Here is a 19,182-nt window from a genome sequence, read left to right on the forward strand (position 1 = left end):
GCGCTGGTGTGGCTACTTCAGCGGAACTCATTCATTTGCGGTTGTTTCCAAGATAACGTTAGCGCAAGTTAGCAAAAAAACAAACAACAAACGTAACATGGATGTTGTGTGTGTAATGTTAGTTGTCTTGGGTAAGTTATCAACCAAACTGATATCGCGAAAGCACTTTGAACCCCTTAACGTTATTTAAAGAAAAATAATAAAAATCAACATGGCGGACCGCCCCCCCCTTCGGCCTCGTATTTTTATGTGGGACATGTATTGTGGCTTATTTATTTTAAGTTGCAGCTGGTGTACTACTTGTTTGTCTGAATTACAGTCGATGTGGGCGCAGCGGAGGTGACATCACGCGTCCCCACCGCTGACAGCAGTAACCGTTGGCCTCTCGGCGAGTGGTGGGCAGGATTGACAGCTGGAGCACCGCAGCCATTAGCCAAACAGTAGCTGAGTCCCAGGACAGCGTACACACACATATATATGATGCTGTGTAATTACCTCTAATTCGGTTTACAGCTGTGTACGGCACCTCTCATCTCCTCTAAGCTGATCCTACACACAGGCAGCCTGCGTATTTATTCGGCAAATTCATGACGCTGTCGCTGCTGGACTACAGAGAGAAATGGCCCGCATCATGCGCCGTACACTTACAGTAAGTGCTGGAGTGGATTTAAACAAAATTACGGACACCTTGGTATGTAAAGCAAAGAAGCAGCAGAAATATTTCACGATATTAAGTTGTCGCTTTAATGTGTCGCAGCTACACGCCCTTATTTATTTTTCGACAGTCGCTCCAATGGTTTCTTTTTTATTTTACAGTTCTATATAACAGGCTACATGTGAGCAGACCACCAAAGCGACGACGATGGGATGCATCAGGGCTTGTCTGCAGGCAGTAAGACGCAGGATGAAGCTAAACCGGTTTAGAGAGCTGGGCCGACAGTATCCAGTGTTCTGCTTTCTGCTGCTGGTCTTGCTGTTGTCCACTGTGCTTTTAAACAGGTGTGGTGTACTGTTTGTATAAAGTAGCTGTTACTCCATAATACTACTTCATATGTGACACCACTGACAGCATCATCTCTTCTCTTTGTATGCTTAAACTGTCTGTTTTGACAGATATATTCACATCATAATGGTGTTTTGGTCCTTCCTGGCTGGAGTCGTCACTTTCTACTGCTCTTTGGGGCCTGAGTCTCTGCTGCCCAACATCTTCGTCTCCATCAAACCAAAAACCAAGGTCGGTGAGAAAGCAAGAATTACTGAATAGAGTTGTCTGATGTTGACAACATTAAAAATTCACAGTATTTGTGAATCTGTGCCTTGATCATACCATTTTCGGTGTCTTTTGATGCTTTTAATATGGTTTATAGTGATGTCTGAAGAAAAAATTCTACTGATATGAGCGTGTGAACACAATAACATGAAATTATACTGATATTCAGTGTCTATATGACGGTGTGTTAGAAATGGCAGGTAAATTAAACAAAAATTGGCTGTTTGCTGTAAATGAATGGACATTTAATTGCTTGGACATACAATCCCTTATGATTAAGGCACTTTTGTGGCTGCAGTGGTAAGACGCCGTGAACGCTGGTAACCAACATTATATTGACTTTCTCTTGCAGTCATACCAACAGGAGCTGTTTCCACTGGGCCACAGCTGTGCCGTTTGTGGAAAAATCAGATGCAAAAGGCACAGGTGAGATACCTGGTTCTGTTGTGGTGCAGTGAGGACGTGGTTGTATTGTGTTGTTCTGTGACCTTATCATTTGCCTCAGCAGTAGTTATGCTTACAAGGTAAACTCTTAGTGTCTGCAGACACAAGAGGGCATGCGATAGACCTGGATATTACCTGTGACTGTGTATATCAGCATGCATTTCTTAGGTTTACGTGCGGTAGTAATAGTGCAGTCCAGTGTAAAAATCTAACATAGTGATTAATTTGGAAGGACACTGTGAGGTAAAGTGGAAAATAGTCCTCTGTATTAATTGAAGAGAGACTATATTTATATATTTATATAATTCTGCCTGAATCATGTTGTATTTGGTATGTAATCATGCAGTCAATGTGGTCAATTGTTCATCAAGTTATGAGAGATGTTACACTGCACTCTAGTGGTCAGAAAGGATTCGATGTTTTTATTTACGTATTAGAGGGTGATTTATTTGTTTTTACTTATTTATTGATAGACCAACTTTATTACTGGAAAACTATCAACCATGGCTTGACCTGGAAGTTCCCTCTAAGGTGGATGCCTCCCTTTCAGAGGTAATGCATTGCATGCATGGATATTTGGGTTGAACATATATTTAAATATGATTATTAAATGAATAGACCAAATTATCTGTTTTATTTTGGTCAAGATTCTGGAGCTGGTGCTGGAAAATTTTGTGTACCCTTGGTATAGGTAGGCCATGCTTTCTGTATTCATGTACAAAGTGAGGCATCATAATATTATATGTAGTGACAGATGTGACTGTAAAATGTTTCTTTTCAGAGACATCACAGATGATGAGGCGTTTGTTGACGAGCTGAGGGTGACATTGCGCTTCTTTGCAGCTGTGCTGGTCCGCCGAACCCAGAAGGTGACAAACTAGACTGCATTGAGGTAAAATGCTGGGATGCTGGTTGACTGAGCGTGAATTATCTTTTATAATTTTTTTTCTCTCTTAGGTGGAAGTGGCGTCCCTCATCACACGGAAGCTTCTTAAAGTTTCCATGAAGCACATTGAAATAATTAGCAAAGCAAGACAGAAAGGTATTGCTAAAAATGCTTCACCCACCAAGTCCTGTCTTTGTGTTCACCATCTATGCTCTCCTCCATAGTAAAGAACTCAGAGTATCTTCAACAAGCTGCCCTGGAGGAATATGGTCCTGACCTCCACATTGCCCTTCGCAGTCGCAGAGATGAGCTCCTCTACCTCAGGAAGCTGACTGAGATGCTCTTCCCCTACATCCTGCCACCCAAGGCTACAGACTGCAGGTAAACTCAGTGCTGTGACAATAAAGGCCATGCAGTGCCTCCATATATTTATATATTTGTTTAAGTGAGTCACAAAACATCACAGCATCAGCGCACTTTATTGTCCCCCAAGGAGAAAGTCTGACAGCATTAGATAAGGATCACTCTTTACGCTTTCATTTTCTTATTTCCTGCTGCCTTATCTCTTCGCTCCTCTCAGATCTCTTACTCTCCTGATAAGAGAAGTCTTGGCTGGTTCTGTCTTCCTTCCTTCAATGGACTACTTGGCTGATCCTGTGAGTGTAGACACATCAAGGGCAGATTATTGGATTTGTAGTCAGTTAATGTTATTTGCCACAAGTATGTGAATGGAAGACAAAGATGTCTCTTTTGCATAACATCAAAAATACTTCTACTTACTGGCTGCACTTTTTTTTATTTCAGGACACAGTGAATCATCTAATTTTGATATTCATCGAAAACTCCCCTGTAAGTATATGAACTGTGGACTGATGCACAGGCAGTTCTATTTAGATTCTGTGTATTTAAATGTATTGCTGCAGAGCGTATGTCATTTGTGGGAGAATACGATAAACTTGTTTTCTGTCTATTTTTGTCCATTCCAGCCTGAAGAAGCCACAGAGCCCACTTCGATGTTGGTTCCGTTCCTGCAAAAGTACTCTGATACTCGCAACAAAAAGCCCTCAGTAAGTGTTTCCTCTGATCCAGGGGACTGTAGTCATACAGTGATTCTTAAAATGTTTGAAATGCATACAATCTCTGATCACATTGAGCCGACAGATATGGTAGATAATAATATCTAGTATATACTGTAAGCACAATAAGCAGACTTAGTGTGTTTCAGTACATTATGTAACTTACTGTATCTTTCCCTACTGCCCTCTCTCTCTCATCAGGTGCTGAAACTGGAGTTGAAGGAAATCAGAGAACAGCAAGACCTTCTCTTCCGTTTTATGAACTTTCTGAAGCAAGAAGGGGCTGTCCATGTGCTCCAGTTCTGCCTTGCAGTCGGTAAGCATGTCCCGAACCTTTTTAGATGTTTTCAAAAGATCCCTTCTTTTACCAGCTTGAAATTCAGGTTTTAAATTGTAAATTTCAAATTTTAAATGATTTTCAAAATATGTTACACTTTACAAGTTACAAGTTAAGTAAGTCTCCCATTTCTCATTTTTTTTTTTGTTTAATTTCTTGGAAGTTGTAGTAGCTATAGCACTCTCACAGATACCACAGTGACTTCTTAGGTCCTTGCACAGTGAGACTGAGATGTCCGACTCTTTTAATATCTCAGAGGAATTCAATGATAGGATACTGTGCCCAGAGCTGTCTGACTCAGAGAAGATGATGCTTCATGAGGAGGTGAAGAAGATCTATGAGACCTACTGTTTGGACGAGAGTGTTGACAAGATCCGCTTCGACCCCTTTATAGTGGAAGAAATACGCAACAGTATGTGACATGATCACTGAAATTGCTAGAGCCTGACCGATAATCTACGTGCTGAAATTATTGGCTCATATGAGGTAATTGCAGATAAATCGGGAATGGTGTTTATAACAGACAATAAATTACAACTAAAAAAGAAATGGGATGACTGAAGATGGATCCTTCTGCCATGTTATGAGTGTTGTTGTTGCATAGTTTGTCCACCAGAGGGCACTCTGCAACTCCCCAATCAGCTGACACAATCAGCTGTACTATGCATAACAATAGCACTGCATTATGTAATTTTATCTTGGTGAGGTCTACTACACATGACAAATGTTCAGGACAATCTTTTTTATGTTATGTTTTTCTGTAAAGAAGCAAAAAGAATATCGGGCGATATATAGGAATATAAGTCCCATATCGGCCAGGCTCTAGTAATTACAATTTCTCAAAGAAGGACATAATAATAATACCTACTGGACCCACCTTAACAAGTGTGTATGCTGTTAACCTGCATGTTGTTTTGTTTAACTTCCCAGTTGCAGACGGTCCGTATTCAGAGGTGGTGAAACTGCAGACCATGAGGTGTTTGTTTGAAGCCTACGAGCACGTCCTGTCCCTGCTGGAGAATGTTTTCACCCCCATGTTTTGTCACAGTGATGAGGTTAGTGTCTCCTAATCAATCAACTCACTGTCACCTAGCTTGACAACACAAGCCTGAGGCTCAGCCCAATTAATGTACCTCCTTTATATCTGTATTGCATATGTCTGTCACACTCTGGTTTCTAAATACTCTTCTTTCAAAATAAGGGTGTTTTAGCACAGACTGAAAGTTAATGTTGACTTGTTTGTGTCTGAAGTAACAAAACAAAATCTGCCAAATGTGGGATTTAGAGTTGATTAGGAATTCATTGGCTAATACTCTTCCGATCTCTCAAACACCAACCACTATCAGCCGTGTCATCAATACCAGATGCGCGACTGGCCAATGAGCCGACTCTGGCGTTATGCCAAGCTGCTGAGCCGGATTTCATCCCTCAGAGGCTGTTTCATTGAATACAGCTAGGTGGACCAGTGCTAAGCCATTGTCCACAGCAGGCCACTGCCCTGAATGAACAGTCTGTCTGTAAAATAATTATATTATTTGATATATTGTTGGCGACTCCTACCACTCCCGTTTGTGCTCCAAATAAACAGTGCAGTCACTATTATTATTATTATTATTATTATTATTATTATTAAGACATAAATAGGTCACTTGGTACATACAGTTGTCTATTTATTTAGTGTCTCTTATATACTGTCCCAGAATTTGCAAATGCTGTGTTTGACTAACCTGAAATGTACATACCTTAATTTGCTCTTTCCATGTCATTCTCCAGTACTTCCGCCAGCTTCTGAGAGGGGCCGAGTCCCCTGCCAGGAATTCCAAGATGAGCAGGTACGTTTCACCTTACCAACAGAAAATAAAAGAAACCTGACCATAATGTTTTTAGCAGTATATTGATTTATCAGTTAGTATTTGACAAAAGGTACAGATGACTTTTGATTATTTAGTCACAGAAAGCAATTAAAACCCAGAAAGCCTCACTGAAAGTTTTTTAAGGTAGAAAAGTGAGTGCTGTGTTTGCACCCACATATAACCCAAGTTCATTTAATCTTTCTGAAATTCGCTGATAAAATATTTTTTATATATATATATATATATATATATATATATATATATATATTAATTATACTGTTTTAAAATTTGCAGTACTCTCAATGTGCCAGCTGCATCAAATCTAAACATAAGTTTTGTCATAATACAGCCTAACAGAAGCTGTAAATTAGCTTGTAAATTTAATTTTACAAGCTAAATGTAAATTTACCTTGCAGTATAATGAAACTTAAATTAGATGTGAAGTGACCTGAGCCCAGGGATCGACTATCATGTTTCTATCACGGGGTGTGGTGTGTATGTGGCCACGCGGCCCTGCCACTAACTCCTTGTGCATATTGTTCCAGAAATAGCCTCAGTTTGGATGACATTCGGTGAGTATAAGGCATCGGTGTGCTGATCAGAACAGTGGCTGGCTGAACAGTGCTGCTGCACGCTAGATACAAACGACACTTCATTCTTGCCTGACTGGTCTACAGAGGAACATGTGCTGCCTTTTTAACAAATTCACTGTGCTCTGGGCCCTCTGCAATCAGGGCTTCAGTTCAATGAGCACTAGTTGATATGTTAATTATATATAATTTTATTGCAAATCTAATTTCCCCCCTAAATATGTGTTGTATTTGGTGCCTGTGCTGTAAATGCAAATGAGAGAAGATTGAGAAAAGTGACCTTAATCAGCTAATCATGTTAATCACAGCATGAGTCATCATTAAGCATATATTAATATGAGGCATAAGAGTCATGCTGCTGAACACATGCAATATCAAATCTTAATTTTGGGAGGTTTAGGCATTATTTTTTAATGATTTTCTTGTTACATTTTACAAACTTAGTTTTGCTTGCTTCCAAAATTACAGAATTAAAAATCAGGGGTTGTTTTTGTTCATCTAGTTAAGAAAGCATTCTTATTCTAAAGGAAGTTTTCAAAGCAGCATGAATTATGCATCTGAAAGGGGATAGATGAGATAATGACTCTTACTCCATTCGTAAACACTGACCAATTATGAGCCTCAACTCCCTCCATGTCTGCGATTCAGTAACCCCCCCCCCCTCCACTCTGCCTGTCTGTCTGCCCGTTACTCCATCTATGTATTGCCACCACCGTGCTGTGTCTGTGACTGTATGTCCACTCTGATTCTGTAACCACCATACTGCCTGCCCCGGTATGATCCACGGTCCTCTCCTTCCTCTTGCCCGTGGGGACGTGACCCTGTTCTGCTTATAGTTCCTGGGACTGGAGCCCCGAGTCCCCATCCTCACTGTTCACCGCCTCTGGCAGCTCTTCACCTGCATCTTTTAACTCCCTCCATGCCCAGTCCACGTTCACGACTTTCCCATATGGCTCGTTATCCCACCGCCACTCATCACCCAAGTAAGTCAGGGTCCATCCATGTGTCACAGGTCGCTCAGTGTGATGTCATGCTGTCCACTTTCCCCTACCTGAACCCGGTCCCAGCGAGACGCCTGCATGATGGGACCAATGCATGGGATCCCGTTTTTATTTGTCATGTGTCCTTCCTCCAACTTTGTCGTGTTGTTTAGGCCAAAGACTCTCCTGTTGTTTTTTGACAATGCAGTGACTTTTCAATGTTCAGTTTCTCGTGTATTGGGTACATTAACATGTATCATATGGTGATTTTTTTTATTTCACTTAATCTAACAGGCACTCACACAGAGCACCTGTGATGTTTTGTGTGTGGTCTAGTTGACTGGTAACTGATCATACAGCATTTTTGCAATCATTACAATTTGTGATCCCCTTCCAACTAGACATCTGTTCATGAAATCACTGCTCACTGCTGTATGCTGTGTTTGCTTTTGGCCCTGTAGCCCCTAATCAGCAACCCACGCATTTCATTTCATTGTGAAATGGCTGTGAAGTGACATTTTGGCTTTGGGTTTGGCTACCATAGCTTTTTCTCCCCATTGTACAGTCATGATACCAATGCAGTACACTGCTCCTTGCTTCTCCTCCTCTCCTCTACAGTTCCTTCCCTGTTTTCTTAAGCTGCATGCGCTTTGCTGAAGCCATGCGCATGTGCGACATCACGCATTGTCTAATAACCTCCCTGTTTGGCCTGCAGGAGCACGGCAAAGAGGGGCGAGTCCTTTGGGATCAGCCGCATTGGCAGTAAGATCAAAGGAGTGTTCAAGAGCACGACCATGGAGGGAGCCATGCTGCCATCCTATGGGCTGGTTGAGGGAGAAGACGATATGGTGAGGCTGATCTAAAAATATTCCAAACACTAGTTTTTAGATGATTTAAATTAGTTGTTATAACAGGACGATAGTTTCCTGCAGTCTTGATTGAAACCATAAAAATCAAATGCTGCTGTATGTGTTCCTCATTTTTACAGATGTCTCTGATTAATGCTGCATGTACACTTTAAAGCAATACATCAAATTAAAAAAGTAGTAACACATTTAAAAAAAAATAAATCCTGTTTTGATTTTTTCTTAACCAAATAGGCAACTGCAAAAAGTAAAATTCTAACTAAAGCACTTCTCTACACAATTACTGTAGTTACCACTTGGGGGCGTTGGTGAGTGAAGAAAGAAAGCCACACTGTTCACCAAATCTGCCTCCCATATGTTAACTCCTTTCAACTTTGATGATATCACAAGTTTTAGTCTTGGATCACTGCTGTCTGGCATCCAGACATTCACGTGATTCCTTTGAGTGAAATGTAACCGGTGTGTTCTGTTTGTACAGTTCTGATCAAAATGACTTTCTGTACCTAAGATCACTGTTTGGGACTATTAAGATTGTGCATGAGAAAATCAACCATATCTACAGATATAATGATGCCCTCCATAGCTGGTGCAGTTAAACAGGACCTAACAGCAGAATGTGTGGAAATATTTATTTAATTTCCCTTCCTGTAATTAGAGTAAGAGGATGTGCTGTGTTTCTTTTGCAATTCCTTCATTTGTGGCTGAGTCTCAGCCAGCCTTGTTTTTAAAGACTTATTGCCTTCATAGTGTGTGATAGGTGTACACTGTATGTTAAATGAGCTACAAGGAGAAGACACAGTTGAACAAGCAGAATATGAACTCAAAGAACATAAAACAACAATAATTAAAGATCTCTCTCCAGCCAGTAGTGATCTTAGGATTGTACACAGTGTTTTACACCTTTAGTCGCTGACAATGACCTATTTCTTCTAAAGACTCTACTTGACATAATGTCTTGACTTTCTGTTCAAGGTAGAGGAAGCCATGATGGTGCTGGAGGATGACTCCCCCATGGAGGCAGCCTCCACCCCCAGCACCCCCCGAAACCTCTCAGCCTGGAACATCACCATCCCGTACATTGATTTCTATGACGACGATGTGAAGAGGGAGCGGATTCCTGTTTTCTGTATCGATGTGGAGCGCAACGACCGGAAGGCAGGTGAGGTTTGGGGACCTGTCCTTTTGTCTCACTTACTGTCATCTGAGAGCGGAGATGTGGTGTCCTTTTCTATTGGTTATAGTTTTGCATACAGAGTAAGAATTTGACCAATAATGTGTGATTTTATCTCATTCGCAGATATGTTACAGATACATTTTTAAACCAAGTTATTAAAGCTTGATATGTAAATAAACACAGAGTAAAGGTTTGGAGAAAAGAACTGATAAACTAATCATTCAGCAAACCGGTATGGGTGTAGTTTGATCAGATATGATTTATAACATTCTGTTAATGTTAGCAGACAAACCGCCAATTCTGGTGACTTTATAGTGAGAAAGTAGGTAAAATAAGCAGCCAGTTAGCTAAGCTTTGCACATAGACTGGAAACAGTAGGAAACAGCTAGCCAGGTGCTATCCAAAGGTAACGTTATCTGTCTACTAGCACCTCTTGTATTTACACTTTGGACAGAGACAGGCTGATTCCAGTCTTCATGCTAAACAAAGTTGAGCTAAGCTAAGTGGCTTCTGAACTTCATATTTACCATAAAAACATGAGTGGTCTTATTCTACTCAAATAACCCTCAGCAGGGAAACGAATAGGAGAGAGTGGGGTGAGTTGAGCCAGTTTTTACTTGAGGTGTCTTTATACTGAGGACATGACAGTAAAGTCTCCAACTAAAATATGTGCATTTATTTTAGGATGTGGTGCATCCCTGGGAATCATCAATTTGGATCTTAAATAAACTGTTTTCAAAATATGGCTTTCCAAAAAAAAAAGTGGACTCTTTGCTCAACTTAACCCATATGAGGGGTGAGTTGAGCCAAGGGACAGGATAGGTTGAGCCACATGGGGGTCATGGATATCAATGTCATTTCATCGTGCAAACTCAAACGCCAGGTCCCAACATTCAATTGCACTTAGATAGTAAAACATTGCAGCTATGTCTCCTAGTTGTCTCATATCAGTGTATCTTTTAAAGTCATCCTGTTTATCATCACGTCCTGTGCCACCTGATGAATGGACTTCCCATCTTGTACCTCTCCTGCTCCCCAAATCCACAATAAGAGTTGAAGCCTGTCTGTTTTCCATTTATAGAAGCATGACATGATGGTTTCTGGACTAAAATGCATAATGTCACATCATTTTGGTTATGCTTAAAAATTTAATGTAAAATTACAGTAAAATAGTTGGCTCAACTTCCCCCAGGTCTTTTGGAGTTAACGTTACGCTAACCGTATAGCCTCATATTGGAACTTATGCATACGTAAGATTTTCTCAAACCTGTCTGTAAATGTTCAGACACAAGAATCAGGACTCCTCGAACATATAAAAATCACTTTGAATGGAAAAAAACAGTTTTTTGATCTTAAATGTGCTTATTCCATGGGCCTCCATCACAGGGTGAGTAAAATGGATGACTCTTTTATGTGTGGTCACATGACCAATTTTGTCTATGGTTTCTGAGAAACAAGGGGTGGCTCAACTTCCCCACAGGCTCAAATCACCCCGCTGTCCCCTAAACATGTTTTCCAAAATGCACAACTATATCTTTTATTGGAAAAAGTATGGCTTTGACCTTTGAGTATGGCACTTGTTGCACAAACAAGCTAACAAAAATCTAAATATAAGAGGAAAATATAAGATAACTACTGCATAAAAAGCAGTGAGAAAAAGCAGTGTTACATCTTTCCTCTCTTATTTTTCCTTCTTGGAGTTTCTTGTTGTGAATATTCACAGACTAGCTACAGTAAGTTGGATGATGTAAGCACTGAGAAGTAACAGCTACTCTCACTGCCTGTTGGAGCTGCCGACATTCATAGTCCCTCTGGATTGCAGAGATGCTAACTGAAAGTGGTTCTAATGTCTTACTCTTACTGAGTTTTCCCTGTTTGTATTTCTCTGCAGTGGGACATGAGACTGAGCACTGGTCCGTGTACAGACGATATCTGGAGTTCTATGTCCTCGAATCAAAGCTCACCGAGTTCCATGGTAAGATTTCTACATTTTGTTTCTGTAGTTTGCATTAGAGCGCCCTTAATTTCCAAATGTCCTTTAATTTGTTGCGTCATTTAGGGACTCTTAAGAAACTACAGGTATTTTGCTATGGAGGTAAAAGAAAGATTGTTCTTTGAATCATTTTTTCAGCATTCCTTTCTGTGAATTCTTACACTCTTTGTAGGCTCGTTTCCAGATGCACAGTTGCCTTCGAAGAGAATCATCGGCCCCAAGAATTACGAGTTCCTCACATCGAAGCGGGAGGAATTCCAGGAGTACCTTCAGGTAGATGTCCTGATGAGAAAATATGACACACAAAATACGATTCTTTGCCTCTGAATTTTATTATAAACAAATACTCAATACGGATTGATGGGTCTGGAGATGAGCCAGGATTTAACAAGAAACTATTGATTACGATCCTGTACAGAGATGAAGATTATTTAAACATACTGCAGTCTCTGTGTGGGCTGATATAATTGTCAAGCAAATGCGCGAGTGCCCAGTTTCAGAAAATACCCTTTTGAAGAAGTAAGAGTTCTGTATGTCAGGACCACGGACAAATTAAATCACTCTTCTAAATGGACAAGAAATGTTCTCTCTGTCTTTGGCTGTATCAAGTTTTCAGCAGCTGACTCGCAAATCCCAGATGTGTTGGAACTGGAGTGTCCTTGAACAAGGAAAGATCTTTAAATGGTCCCTGCTCGCTTGTGCATCACCACAAGATGATAACTGACAAAGAACAACAAGACAAAGACCATGCACCCATGCTAGCAGCTCTGTAAAGCTGTACTTAGGCTGTACTTATGTTTATTCAAACATCTGCCAATGTCGCTGTGAGTCCATCCACAGATGATTGAATAAACCTACAGAAAGACAAGTGTTTGTTTCAAGGTGTTCATTTCAACAGAATTACCACCACAATGTTTACCATGTTTAGCATCTTATTTTAGTGTTTTGGCCTGCTAGCATTTGGTAATTAGCACAAAACACAAAGTACAACGGAGGCTGATGGGAATGTCATTTGTTTTGCAGCAAAGTATTGGACTAATAAAAATTCTGACTTTATGGCGCTCTAGACAAAAACACCAGCATGCCAAAGTTATTACAGTTCATCCTGAGGGGGATATGAATCACTGTACAAAATTTAACAGTAATTTATCCAGTAGCAGTTGAGATCAACATTTAGATCCCTAGAGCCATGCCGCCAGCATGGCTAAAAGGCAGAGAAACCGTTCGCTGTGACAGCTTCCCTATCTCTTTTAAGTCTCTTTATGCTATGCTGAAATGAGTGGACACAAAAGGCTACTTTGAAGGCTGGAAATTAATTAGAAAATCTATAATATTTAGTGGGAAATGGCTAATAATATAAACACTGTTGATAAGCTAAAAACACATGAACCACTGGTAAGGTCATTGAGAAACTACAGTCTGCTTTACAAAATGAGGAAAACATCTGTGGTTAATGACTCTACCTGCTGTTGCTAAACTTAATGCCTAATATATTTTAAAAACCATAGCATTGATCCAAGGTCGTCTGAATAATGTTCCAGTATAGAAGAACACAACTTACTTCATAGTATATTTATGTGTTTTCTTTCCAGAAACTTCTGCAGCACCCGGAGCTGAGCAACAGTCAGCTCCTTGCCGACTTCCTGTCCCCTTATAGTATGGAGTCTCAGTTCCTGGACAAGATGTTACCTGACGTGAACCTGGGTACAGTAGGATTGTGACAAAGAGCGGTGTGATGGATTATGTTTGAACAGCAGAACATGTGAAACATGCTGTCAAAATGTTTGGTCAGCCTGACCTTGGTGTTGCAGTGAAACGATGTTTTTCAGACAGAGGCACAATGTGACATCACTGAGATAAAGTGTTTTATGTTTCACAGGGAAAATCATTAAGTCGGTTCCCAGCAAATTGATAAAAGAGGTAAGAATTAATTCCTAGAGGTGCGTGTGTGGCTCATCTCATCTTTCAACAGTACAAATGTTTCCCATCACATCTCTGCACAATTTAAGCAGTCACTTGTGTATTTCTTAGATCGAGGCCTGTAAAAGAAATAATGCTGTCCCTCTCTCTGTCAGAAAGGACAGCATCTGGAGCCTTTCATCCAGTCCTTCTTCAACTCCTGTGAATGTCCCAAACCCAAACCCAGCCGCCCTGAGCTCACTATCCTGAGCCCCACCTCGGAAAATGATAAAAAGGTCCAAATTATTTTTCCCTTTCTGCAAGCCTAGGCCCCAGGAATGTTATCCTTTGAGTACAACTGGAGTCCTCCCCGACGTTCAAATTTAGTTCACTCGTTTAGATTGAAGGGTTGCCAGTTACCTCTTTCTGGTCGAAAACCCACAATCCTATCAAGCTTTCCAGTTCACTGTTTTAGAGAAAGTTTCAGAGCAAAGTCATGGTTTGCATCTGCCAAGATGTTGTGGGAACTGTTTACACTGTTATTTTGTTTGTACGTGTTGATGATAATGTCAGTTTTCAGTAGTTTCTTTTTTTTCTTTTTATTAATAGATTTTACTGAGTCTTTGACAGGAACAAAGAACAGCATAGTGCATCAAAAAACATTGTTGCCGGGCAACATTGTAACATCTGCATTAGTCATATATCAGACCTCATTTTCAAAATTACTGACATTGGGGGGCTTCGTACAGTGCTACATAATTTGTATTCATTTTCCATGCTTGGTAGAGTAAAACCAAGTAAAATCACCTTTTGACAGTACAAGGCAACAGGGAAAATTATCACCAACCACACCTCTCATCTACACAGATATCCTCTCCTTTTTTACCACCTTGCGATGTATAAGTCATTCCACAATTTTAGAGTCAGTCTTTCCATCTCATAGATCTCTTTGATTTTTGATTTCGAGCCAGTCTTCTATTGTAGGTTGATCAGTTTGTAACCATTTCTGTGTTATTACTTATTTTTGCCGCTACAGCCATTATTTTCAGAAGATACCTGTCATTTCCTGCTATTCCTTCTGGCAGATCATCCAAATAAAGTGTCCTACATGTAAAAGGAATCTCTCTTCCAAGAATATCCTGCATTGTTTCTCAAATACAAATACCCCAAAATAATTATATTTTTGGGTAGTTCCAAATGATGTGGTGGTGGTTAGCCTCATCATCCCACATTTTCTCCAATAATTATGGTTTGCAGATATTAGATATGTCTTCATTTTAGGAGTAGTTTTCAGTTGTTTTGAAATGTATTTTTTTTGGTCCAGCTGTCTTCAAATAAAAGCAAATTTAACTGAACTTTAAAGTAATGAGAGACATTTTAAATGCAACTTCACAACTAGTGGTTATTTTAGTGTTCATCTTGCCCATAGTTTATCCTGTTTTGTTTACACTATGTGGGGGAAAAAAATAATGTCAATGTATACAGTTTTAGCAAGTACTGAGTCACCAAATGACCCATCTGTTTAAAACGGTTCACAAAATTGTTCTCTGCTCTGACATGCAGTAACATTCTTAACCCTTGTTTTGGCACTATTTGACATTTTTCCAGAGGCTGAATTGAAAAGATCATAAAAGGTTTCACACGCCTTGCCCTATTTAAACATAGTTCAGCCCCTTTCTGGCTGATTTAAATATAAATGTCCAGTACTAGAACAAATGTGTCATTGATTCAAAATTCAGAGATTAACACATACAGTTTAAAAAGAAAGACTTTTGTTGCAATATTTACATTGTTCACATTTTGTTTTTGAAAAGAAAACCCAGACATTGTTTTCCTCAGCGGAGTTCAGTCAGTAACTCAGAGTAGAAAAGTAGGAAATCAGAATAAGGCAGGTGTATATAAATGGGCTTCAGTCTTAAACACGGATGTAAATCTCTCTCTCTCGTAGCTCTTTAATGATCTCTTCAAAAACAACGCGAACCGATCAGAGCTGTCTGAGAAGAAACACAATCAGAATTACTTCATGGAAATGATCACTGTTGAAGGGGTGTATGACTACTTAATGTTTGTGGGTAAGTGAGTTTCTCCTGGAGTTCTCGTGTTTATTGCAATATGATTATTATTTGTCACATCCATTTTATTACTTAATGAATTATAGTCGTCTTATAAGATTATAAGTGAGGGAGAGCTTGTTTGTTTCCTTGTACAAGTGTGTCTGTAGCTCAGGAGATAGTGTACTGGTTATTAATCGTAGGGCTGGTGGTTTGGTCCCCAGATCCTTCTGTCAGCAAGTTGTAGTGCCCTTGAGCAAGAAGCTGAACATTAAATTGCTCCTCCACTGTCTGTTGTGTATGTGGGGGGGATTTAATGTAATGCAAGGTCTTCATATAGTGCCCGTAAATAGATTTGATCAGTTAGCATCTTAAAATAGAATTATTATTTTTTGTTTCTTTTTACCAAGAATACAAATAAGCTTGCATTTAGTAAAGATAAGAGAGACTTCATTGTCATCCATCTGTATATAGTGCAGTACAGTCCAAAGAGGAACAAAACTGTGTTTCTACTGGAGCCAAACACAAAGAGTTAGAGATGCAACATACAGTGGGAGTGGAGCTAACACTCCCACTGGATTAAATGATTAAATCCCATATTTAATATAGAAATCATTTATATATAATAGCTGATTGACATCATTCCAGCAAAACGAAAAGTACACATTTAACAGTACCTAGCTGCAAGGAAATCTAACCCATTAACTTTGTGGGATATCTGCATAATGGTTAATGGTTGCATAATGATTTGTTTGTACATTGTAATTATGAAAGAATGCAGTTATTGTATTGAATTACTAGTATTCAGACCTGTTACATCTAGTAATAATAGTAGTTTTATGTACATAACAACATATCACAAAGTTGCAAAGCGACTTACAGTACAGTAAAATAAAATACAGAACATAAACATTTATTTTAAAATACAGTAACAATTGCTGCAGAATTGTAGACTTGAAGTAGGGGTTGGTCTTCCCTTATGAATCACCACCATGACAAGACCCCTGAACCCCTGACTTAGAGCCTGTTGCTCACTCACACACTCTCTTTCTTCCTCTCTCTTCCCTCTTCACGGCTGTCAGGCCGAGTCATCTTCCACATCCCCGACTGGCTCCACCACCTGCTAATGGCTGGCAGGATCCTCTTGAAGAACACACTGGAAGCCTACACAGATTACTACCTTCAGCACAAATTGAACCAGGTTGTCCAGGAGCACCGGCTGGTCTCCCTCATCACCCTGCTTAGAGGTACACTGCAGAGATATTCAGGAAAGAGAGTGGTATTGATCTTATCTATTTCTAGGAGGAAAAGGGAGAGTAAATGTATTCCCCAAAATGTTGAACCATTCCTTGAACACTAATAAGGTGAAATAATTTGCATTATGTTTGCCCTTCTAGACACTGTTTTCTGTGAGAGCAGTCTGCCCCGCTCGGCTCAGGACAAGCAGAGGAGGGCGAAGAAGACATTTGAGGAGATGATGACCTATATCCCAGGTATTTGTTCAGATCTTCCACATGGTGTTTTATTTTTGGAATTTCTAGACAACCTTATTGCCAACATTTCCACATACAAGACAAATGTAAAGATGTGAAAACAAGTGGTCAGTTTTATGTGTCAGCTGGGAAATTCATAAGCCATTTATCTTTAGACTTTCTGGTTAAATGTATCGGAGAAGAGGCCAAGTATGAAGGAGTACGTCTCCTCTTTGATGGACTGCAACAACCAGTTCTCAACAAACAGGTACACAAGGACAAGAACAAACAAACACACACACAAACGCACATAATTTTCAGGACATTACAGTGACCTACATTCATTCCCTAGAGACTTACCTTAACCCTAACCCTAACCTTAAACCAAGTCTTCATCCTAAAATGTAATGATTTATGTTACGGGGACTTGCTTTTTGTCCCCATAAGGAAGGTGAGTCCCTACAATGTGACTGTGCAAACACAAATATTACCCCCACGACATTAGTAATATCTGCCCACACAAAAAGAATGCCTTCCTCGTTTTCCCTGCATGTTTGTACTTCATTGACCTGGGAGAAAATGTGACAGGTAATGTGTGAGTGAAAGTGTATTTCAGCCTGTTTCCCGGACATATAGTATCTCTGCTCTCATACCTGAGTGTAAGTACACACTGTAACATGGGACGTGGCAAACCACAACCCAAAAATCTTTTTTTCGTAATTTGATTGCAATATCCAAAGTTCAATTCAGCATTTGGAAATTGTTTTAGAATGTGTTTGCTGTTTGTATTTAAAGGTCACTAACCTTAATGCTTTTTCACTTTCCCAGTTGACATATGTGCTTTTGGACATCGCCATTCAAGAACTTTTCCCTGAGCTAAACAAGGTAAACAGATGCTGGCACTGGTTTCTAAAGAAATACAGAGTCTGAACATCCATCCATCCATTATCTACAGTATACTGGCTTATCTGCTGCAGAGTCACGGGGGAGAAAAATGTTATTTATTAAAGTGTAAAGATTATTATTACAACTGGTGTAAATTAAGGAGTGAAACCTATGACTGCGTGGTGATGTCTGACAAATAAGATACCATTAAAGTAAATTTTCAAATCACTGTATTGTGGTCTTTAGAAAATAATAATCACAATACGTACGTATGCTAGTAAGACTTTAAAATGTACCTGTAGTTATCCTATAGAGGATTATGTTTTGTTACGTCTTAATTTACATTTTCAGTGTTTTGGAAATGGAAAAATCACCTGTTGCTCTTACGTAGTTATATTTGGCTAAGATGTCAGAGCCAAGATTGGCTGTAGTAATACCATGTTAAAGATAGTGAGAAAAGTTCAGATTTCTGTATATTCTTATGGGAAGTCTTGTTTTTTTTCCTCCAGAATAATTTATTAGCTATTTCAGGCGTCTGACTGTAAATCCGGAAGAAATGACAAGCTTACCTTACAGAGTTTGTGGTTTTTAAAACTTATATTTTGTGATACTTAAGCTTTACAGTGCAGTTTTTATCAGACAGTCAGATACCAGCGGCAGTTGTGAATGTGAATTTTATGAGTTATGCGTATGATAAAGAAAGAGTAGGATAGGGCAGTCATTGGTGGGTTCTCCTTTATTTATCAATAACATACATTTTTCTACAGATCAGTGTAATCATTTTGTAATTAATAGTGGTGTTATGTATGTATGTATGTATGTATGTATGTATGTATGTATCCTATTAGACTAACTACGAACTTTTGTGCTTACTGTGTTTTTGTTTCCTCAGCAGGCACAGAAGGAGACCTCTGTGATGGCTACATGGATGTAAAATAGTAACAGTTCAATAGACATTAGCTGACATGCTTATGGGGCTAATTAAGCTAAACCTAAACTATTGCAGAGACTTTTGTTGATCTGGTAACCTGAAACTAACCTGTAGATAACATGTAGTCAGTTTGCCAGAGCAAGAATATGAAACACGAGGCTTCTCCAGCTGTGTCATTTAATTTGTAAAATAAATTATATAAACAGTGGTCCTTGTGTAATTATTTTCAACTATGAAAGCGAAGTGTAAAGGTGTGCATCTGTTTGACAGACGTATTTGGTTGTAGTAAAACTTTAAATGAAATGACTTTTTTCTACTATTTCACACCTCAACTGCTATAAAACCCTTACCTCATATTATAGCCTTTAACTCCTTGACAAAGTGGTCACTGTGGAATCAAAGTCCAAATGTTTTTTTGTTTGTTTTTTTTTGATTGTCATTGTTTAAAGAAAGGGAGAAAAATCTACATCACATG

The 19,182-nt window shown here is 39.4% G+C and overlaps 1 protein-coding gene across 9 annotated transcripts; it reads left to right on the plus strand.

Annotated features, from left to right (window-relative positions):
- Nucleotides 1-30: 30 nt before the first annotated feature.
- Nucleotides 31-18,915, plus strand: LOC123979535 (sorting nexin-14-like). Of its 9 annotated transcripts, none has more exons than XM_046063489.1 (32): nucleotides 32-131; nucleotides 320-649; nucleotides 817-999; nucleotides 1,114-1,234; nucleotides 1,623-1,696; nucleotides 2,188-2,266; nucleotides 2,362-2,405; nucleotides 2,496-2,583; nucleotides 2,672-2,756; nucleotides 2,825-2,981; nucleotides 3,181-3,256; nucleotides 3,405-3,449; nucleotides 3,587-3,667; nucleotides 3,878-3,992; nucleotides 4,270-4,425; nucleotides 4,944-5,068; nucleotides 5,787-5,845; nucleotides 6,412-6,438; nucleotides 7,293-7,439; nucleotides 8,152-8,284; nucleotides 9,275-9,461; nucleotides 11,368-11,451; nucleotides 11,642-11,742; nucleotides 13,062-13,173; nucleotides 13,349-13,389; nucleotides 13,545-13,664; nucleotides 15,317-15,440; nucleotides 16,502-16,666; nucleotides 16,817-16,912; nucleotides 17,068-17,159; nucleotides 17,720-17,776; nucleotides 18,672-18,915. In XM_046063489.1, exons 3-32 carry the CDS (start codon nucleotides 863-865, stop codon nucleotides 18,708-18,710), a joined length of 2,967 nt encoding a protein of 988 aa, XP_045919445.1. In that variant the 5' UTR covers nucleotides 32-131; nucleotides 320-649; nucleotides 817-862; the 3' UTR covers nucleotides 18,711-18,915. The 9 variants fall into 9 exon arrangements, with proteins under 9 accessions (XP_045919448.1, XP_045919445.1, XP_045919447.1 ...); XM_046063491.1 differs by having other exon boundaries at nucleotides 4,300-4,425; nucleotides 18,669-18,915; XM_046063488.1 differs by having other exon boundaries at nucleotides 33-131; nucleotides 18,669-18,915.
- The last annotated feature ends 267 nt before the right edge of the window (nucleotides 18,916-19,182 follow it).

This window comes from Micropterus dolomieu, linkage group LG11, assembly GCF_021292245.1.
Source record: "Micropterus dolomieu isolate WLL.071019.BEF.003 ecotype Adirondacks linkage group LG11, ASM2129224v1, whole genome shotgun sequence".
Taxonomy (NCBI): Eukaryota; Metazoa; Chordata; class Actinopteri; order Centrarchiformes; family Centrarchidae; genus Micropterus; species Micropterus dolomieu.

What these genes read in the sequence shown, in the direction of transcription:
- LOC123979535 (XM_046063488.1), top strand. Translation starts at nt 863, where the DNA reads ATGGGATGCATCAGGGCTTGTCTGCAGGCAGTAAGACGCAGGATGAAG. An exon ending in CCATCAAACCAAAAACCAAG is followed by an intron (nt 1,235 to 1,622) that starts GTCGGTGAGAAA and finishes TTTCTCTTGCAG; the next exon opens with TCATACCAACAGGAGCTGTT. An exon ending in CCAGTTCTGCCTTGCAGTCG is followed by an intron (nt 3,993 to 4,269) that starts GTAAGCATGTCC and finishes TTAATATCTCAG; the next exon opens with AGGAATTCAATGATAGGATA.